The sequence below is a fragment of the Cyclopterus lumpus genome, chromosome 23 (assembly GCF_009769545.1).
Source record: "Cyclopterus lumpus isolate fCycLum1 chromosome 23, fCycLum1.pri, whole genome shotgun sequence".
In the NCBI taxonomy this organism is placed as follows: domain Eukaryota; kingdom Metazoa; phylum Chordata; class Actinopteri; order Perciformes; family Cyclopteridae; genus Cyclopterus; species Cyclopterus lumpus.
The window spans coordinates 13516551-13522667 of record NC_046988.1 but is presented as its reverse complement, the minus strand read 5'-3'; the positions used below and the strand labels follow the sequence as shown (position 1 = coordinate 13522667).

The 6117-nt window shown below is 43.0% G+C and overlaps 2 protein-coding genes across 2 annotated transcripts; one reads left to right on the top strand and one right to left on the bottom strand.

The window, feature by feature from the left end:
• The first annotated feature begins 19 nt into the window (after positions 1–19).
• bik (BCL2 interacting killer) lies at positions 20–2769 on the top strand. The gene is made up of 6 exons (XM_034526735.1): positions 20–86; positions 171–199; positions 1232–1334; positions 1721–1873; positions 1968–2082; positions 2200–2769. Exons 3-6 carry the CDS (start codon positions 1240–1242, stop codon positions 2311–2313), a joined length of 477 nt encoding a protein of 158 aa, XP_034382626.1. The 5' UTR covers positions 20–86; positions 171–199; positions 1232–1239; the 3' UTR covers positions 2314–2769.
• Positions 2770–2773: 4 nt separating this feature from the next.
• Positions 2774–5629, bottom strand: mcat (malonyl CoA:ACP acyltransferase (mitochondrial)). The gene is made up of 5 exons (XM_034526734.1): positions 4997–5629; positions 4554–4641; positions 4260–4477; positions 4036–4173; positions 2774–3189 (listed from the first exon to the last, which is right to left on the bottom strand). The coding sequence occupies exons 1-5, from the start codon at positions 5405–5407 to the stop codon at positions 2914–2916; spliced, it is 1131 nt and encodes a 376-aa protein (XP_034382625.1). The 5' UTR covers positions 5408–5629; the 3' UTR covers positions 2774–2913.
• Positions 5630–6117: the final 488 nt, after the last annotated feature.

Sequence of the window (6117 nt, the reverse complement as noted above, 5' to 3'; positions counted from 1 at the left end):
TCCCTCCGGGTAGCAGCATGTAAAAGGCGTAGCCAGTCATATTTGTGGCAGTTACCTGAGAGCAACAGGATTAAAAGGACGCTGCTGTAAGTACAGGAAAACACCAGACCAATATTTATTTATTCTATTACTTGAAAAACATTTCATTTATAATTTTGTATGTATTACAGGGCGGCGTCCACTTTAATCGACACAGAAGGTAAGTTTGTTTTTGTTCTTTTAATTGTGCATGCACCTGTTTTACAGTCTGACAGGAGCATAGATATGTTTAATATCCAACACAACACTGTTCCAACATACTACTATATACTTATTTTGTAAATGTTGTGACTCATTTTAGCATTAATTAATATCTGCAGGCTTAATGTGCAATCTATGATCTTCAAAACGACCTTTGTTTGCTTTGGGTGAGGGATGACTTCATCGCTTTGTTATGACGATACATAAAGCACAACAGGCAATACTCAAAAACTGTCCTCTGGATATACATTTGGAGCTTAAGCTACGATCATATTATTACAGTTCTCACATTTAGGGCTATATAATGATAGTGTTGTTGTCATCTAATCAGTAAAAACACAATAAACATTAATCCATGTAATTATACTTTTTTTTTCTCCTCCACTTTATAGGAAGTAAACACAAATCCATGAGTACATTATTTGGAGTGAGTGTTGTTTTATTTCTTCTTGGTGAGGTTATAAGGGCAGTTTGTTGGATTTGAGTTATGGAAATGGAGCATTTGCATAAAGGCACGAGTGCAGGTCCAACAGGAACTGGCCTGAGGACAGGTGCGTGTAGGTGGGAACACACCTGACAGTTGGGCAACATAACAAGTCATAAATCCAGTAATAAAGGTAGATTAGATGCAGTTTCGTGTACACACTAGTCCTAGACGCACAAGGGACAACTTTAAACACACTGTTGTTGACATACAGTAGTAAATGGACTTAATCCAACAGGTGATGTCATCTCTTCAAACCTGGGAGAGCCTGTTTTACCGACCTGGCCTTTTTGTTGTCGTCCTCGGGTAGCGCAGCCACCACCTATCCTGGTCACATGAGCCAGTGTTTACACAGGCCCTGTTTGTGAACGTTGGTGGAGTGGAGCAGCGATAACACCATGGAGCCGCCATGGAGCCTGCACGGCTGATGAAGCTCCATGAACTTTCTTTCACGTGTCCCCCCCCCCCCGAGTGAATTATTTGAATAATACCGGTTTGTCTTCTCAGCAAACAACATGGTGGAACAAACGAGACGGCCGAGGCGCATCGTCTCCCTCCAGGCTGGACCTGGTGAGGTGGGCACCGACGCCCTGTTGGACGTGAACCTCAGGTACAGCGGAGGCCCTTTACCTACATTAGTCACAACAACAACAACAACAACAACAAACCTACTACTGCTTCAGGCAGCGGACCATGTCGGATCGATTGGAGCAAAATTAAACCATCCATTAAAAAAGAGAGAGAATGTCTTTGGTTTAGGGATGTGTTTTGGTTCTACATTGAATAAATATATATATTTTTTAAACCATTTTCTAGAAATATCATTGAATACTCCTTGAGCTTCATTCTAAGCACTTTGCTTGTGTGTGTGTGAGAGGCAACCTTGAGAAAATATTGAACAAGAAGTCGTGTGTGTGTGTGTGTGTGTGTGTGTGTGTGTGTGTGTGTGTGTGTGTGTGTGTGTGTGTGTGTGTGTGTGTGTGTGTGTGTGTGTAGGATAAACGACAGAGCTGCACAGGACTTTGGGCGACAGTTGGCCGTTATCGGAGATCAGCTGGACTGGGAGTGGACCGGCAGACCACCAAACTGGCTCCCGAACGCTCTTCACATGCTGAGACCCGCTCGGGCGCTGACGAGGACCATATATCGGTATGAAATCAGAAAAGAAAAAAAAAGAAAACACCTTTTTCTTTTTGTCATTACGTTACTGGCTGTTGAGACATTGCAACTTGTCGTCATCCAGAGACATCCACAGTCAGTTGTGGGGCTTCCAGGGCCCGTCTGCTGCGGTGAAGGCCTGCATAGCGAGCACTGCGCCCGGGCTGGGGATCCTCAGAGCGGCCGCCTGGGCAACCTGGGTAACACTCACAATTTACATGCATTATTAAAAATACAAATATTTCATGTATCGCTCATTTTTTTTTCTTTCCGCTAAATTATCAAAAAGAATAATTTGACTTTCTTTCATCTCACAGGAGTCCAGTTTGAAACCAGTAACCTGCACTGGCTGGACCAGAGCACTGGTGACTGTGGCACTGGTGGCTGCAGTGACCATGTTTGGTGGACTCTGGGTGGAATGGAAAGCCTAAAAAATAAATTAAAATAAATATTAAAAAAAGGGACCATAAGCAGGTCTTTTAGGCCATTATAAATGTGCAAATTAATTGCAATTATTGCCGTTTGTTTCTGCTGTTTACTTTTCCTTTTTATACCATTTGAATGATGTGTTGAATTTGACGCTATATGACCGTAAACAGGAGTAAAAAAAAATAAATAAAACTAACATTTGTGGAAATAGTTTTGATGCGGTGACGTGTTGGTTCACAGTTGTATTAAAATGTCAAGAAGCATGTTTCCCATGACCGGACTGTTGCTGGCCTGCAGTCTTTTGTATCCAGATGAGTTTCTTACTGGTTTAAGAGGCCAACATTTTTACAAATATGCAGCCTGGCTTTATAAAAAAAATTTTAAAAATAAAAATGATGAGAGCTGGACTTTCTGTTTCAGATTTGAATCTTTTTCATGCGATGCCAATAAACTTACAAATGACAACATTTTGCAGTCTCATTCATTAAAAAAAACCATTTAATTACACAATACAAAAGACCTTAAGAAGCAACCACAGGAGCTCGCAGGTTTAACAGTCACGTACAAGCTGCAATGAGCACGGGAGGCCCCGCGTTTCGGCTTTATTCGTCTTCGTACGCGGTGACTTCCACGCACGCGTACGTCATGAAGGCCTTCCGGTTGCACTTTCGGAGCGTGGCGCCCAGCTGCTTCCCCGGGCCGACCTCGTAGGTGTGAGGGAACTTCCGCCCCTGCGTCCGCTCGTAGATCTCGTGCAGCGTTTGCTCCCACTTGACGGGCGACACCAGCTGCTTCACCAGCTGCCTGCGCACGTGGCTCTCGCTCATGTAGCGCTTGCCGTCCACGTTGGAGTACACGTTGATCTCGGGGCGGCGCACCTGAACGGGAGAGAACTCTGCGGGTTACACGACGGGCAGCGAAGAAGGTGTGCAGCCCAACAAAATGGCTATTGGTGACGTGAGCTGTGGAGCTATTGAAAAGGGGGGCAGTGGGCTATGCTTTTTATTTTGATATAATACGAAACGGTAAGTTGAGGATGTACGTTTAAGTGATAAAAATGGAAGGAAAAGTTTATACTGTTGATGAAGAAAAGCATTTAATCCTCCTGAAACCATCAAATGTTTAGCTTTTTTTTGCATGAAAAAATGACAAATGATTATTTGATTATCGAAGTAGTGCCTTTCTTTTAAATGCAAGCTCAAATTTATCTTAATATAGTTTTTATTCTGTTTTACTATTTCAATTCGTTATTGCTTTGTTTTTATGTGAAGCACTTTAGAAGATAAAGATATTATAATTATTAAAACACAATTTGTATTAATCAATTGACAGATTAATTAAAATCGATTAATTTGGGCAGCTCCAGCTGGTTTTATATAATATGTTCCATGGAAAGGATGGACTATTCAGGTGTTTGCAATCTGCAAACACACCACTAGATGGCACTAAATCATACACTGTCCATTTATTTTATTTTGGACATTACATTGTTGATTGTTATGCAAATGTAAATCTTATGGGAGGGAATAAAGACCGATTAGCACTTACTTATGGTATTTCTGGCTTTCTTGAAGAAAGGTTACTTTCTTGATGGTTGAATGCACTTATTGTAAGTCGCTTTGGATAAAAGCGTCAGCTAAATGACATGTAATGTAATGGATACATAGATAAATCTGTCATCTACACATCTAAAAAAAAAGAAAAGAGGAGAAGGTTTGACTGACCTCCACCTGTCTGAGCACCTCTCTGAGGGGTTCAGTAGCCGACTCCATCAGCTCGGTGTGAAAAGCCCCGCTGACCGGGAGAGGTTTGGCCCTCGCGAAATGGAGGCGTCGCGAGTTCTCCTGCAGGAAATCCAGAGCCTGAGAAGACAACACGGTAATAAACTTTTATAAAATCACTGAAATGTATATAAAATACCTTTCCAGTGATCAAAACTACTCCGTACCTTTTGGTGCCCTGCGAAGACTCTGCCGTCCGGGAACAGATAGTTGGCCACGGAGCACACCGGCCCCTCGATCCCCAGGCTCCTGCAGTGCTCTTTAGCCTGCACACAGGCGTGTTTATACTGGGCCTGAGGTCTACCGATGACCGACAGCATCCCACTGGGAACCAGCTCGGATGCCTTCTGCATGGCCTCTGCACGAACCTTCACCGCATACAGCGCTGGGGGAACACGTCGCATGTTAACCTCAACTCAGAAAACATCTTTGTCATGCACAAGTTAGGAAAACACGCTCACCTTCCGCATAGTTCATGGCGCCGGAAAAAACCAGGGCAGCAAATTCTCCGACACTGAAACCTGCAGCAGCAACACACGTCTCGATGGCCTGTGTGAAGGGACGCATTAATAATGATAATAATAGCGTTTATTGATCCCTGTGGGGAAATTCTTCTCTGCATTTGACCCCATGCTTAGTTATTAAGGAGCAGTGGGCTGCAGTGAAGCAGAGAATAAACAATACATACATTTAACTAAACATTAAGTTCCTCCATCAGCTCCACCGTTTCAGAGGCAAATCTGATAATTATATTTAATGGTTATTCTGCAGATTAACATTTTATCTTAAGTATGAATAGGTAAAACGGCACACAAATAATTCTGTAGCAGAAAAATCAATTTTCTTCTTCTTGTGACCTCTAAATTTGGGACATTTTTACAGCTAAAACCCATGTACTTTGTACCTTCGGGTTTTCGTGGTTGAGCCGCTCCACCGCAGCCAGCGACGTGACGAACACCGCCGGCTGACAGTGAACCGTCTTCGCCAGCTCCTCCTCGGGTCCCTGCAGGCACAGCGACAGCAGGTCGTACCCGAGGATCTTCTGGGCCACGGAGAACATTTCTTTGACGTTGGGGTACTTCAGAAGTCCTTTGCACATGCCCGCAAACTGGCTGCCCTGGCCGGGGAAGAGGAGGACGGAGCAGCCGCTGGGGTCCTTCGTGGGTCTCGGCTCCTCGCCGTCCGGGAGAGGAGCGCTTGTTTCGGGTGGAGGGCGGTGAGCTCCGTCCGTGGAGCCCGGCTGGTTGGTGGACAGTCTCCTGCTCAGGGAGGCCAGCGACCTGACCGAGCCAACGGAAACCACCGAAGACAACATGGCGTCACCCCGATGAGGTCCTGGTCGGTTAAATTAGTCCCATGATCTGCCCGGAAAAAAAGTCAATGAATGAACTACTTAATTAAAAAATGTCGCGGCTTTAACGGTCAGCGTGACACGGTCCTGAGGGCCGCCATGTTTACATGACGTCACCGGGGGGGGGGGGGGGTTGAATTTATTTTCTTTCCGGTTCACGTTTCGTTTTTTTTTTCTCGCTGCAGTGCCACCTACAGGTGACATTATGTCATTACGACTTTATTGAGATTATACGATATTAAATGTAACACTTCCCTCCCTCTATAACAATCTTTATATATATATATATATATATATATAACAAATTAAAAAAATACAGTGAAACACAACTAATGTCAACCCCTTTTATTAAATTTAATATGTCCTGCTCTGCTATTTCATTTTATTGTATTATATATATTGTTACCTTGTTGCTGCTGCTACAAAGACATTTTTTGAATGACGCAGGATTCTTTTTTTATATTTGAGAGGTAATGACAATTATTTTATTGATGTATATACTCTTTTTTTTTTTACGTTTGAACAAATACTTAAACAAACTTTTTATAAGTATATCGTGAAGTCGGCCATCTAAAAATTGTGACTAGAATGAGTGGAGCAAGGAATTCGGTTTTAAATGCTGAATGTTTTACTCAACTGAAAATAAATATTTGTTTAATAAAGGAAAGATACAG

Bases quoted from the DNA above. Each gene is read 5' to 3' on its own strand.
- bik (XM_034526735.1), top strand. From the start codon at position 1,240: ATGGTGGAACAAACGAGACGGCCGAGGCGCATCGTCTCCCTCCAGGCT. The intron at 1,874-1,967 runs GTATGAAATCAG...GTCGTCATCCAG, and splicing joins CTGACGAGGACCATATATCG to AGACATCCACAGTCAGTTGT. The intron at 2,083-2,199 runs GTAACACTCACA...TTCATCTCACAG, and splicing joins CGGCCGCCTGGGCAACCTGG to GAGTCCAGTTTGAAACCAGT.
- mcat (XM_034526734.1), bottom strand. From the start codon at position 5,407: ATGTTGTCTTCGGTGGTTTCCGTTGGCTCGGTCAGGTCGCTGGCCTCC. The intron at 4,642-4,996 runs GTACAAAGTACA...CCCTTCACACAG, and splicing joins TCAACCACGAAAACCCGAAG to GCCATCGAGACGTGTGTTGC. The intron at 4,174-4,259 runs GTACGGAGTAGT...TTGTCTTCTCAG, and splicing joins TCTTCGCAGGGCACCAAAAG to GCTCTGGATTTCCTGCAGGA.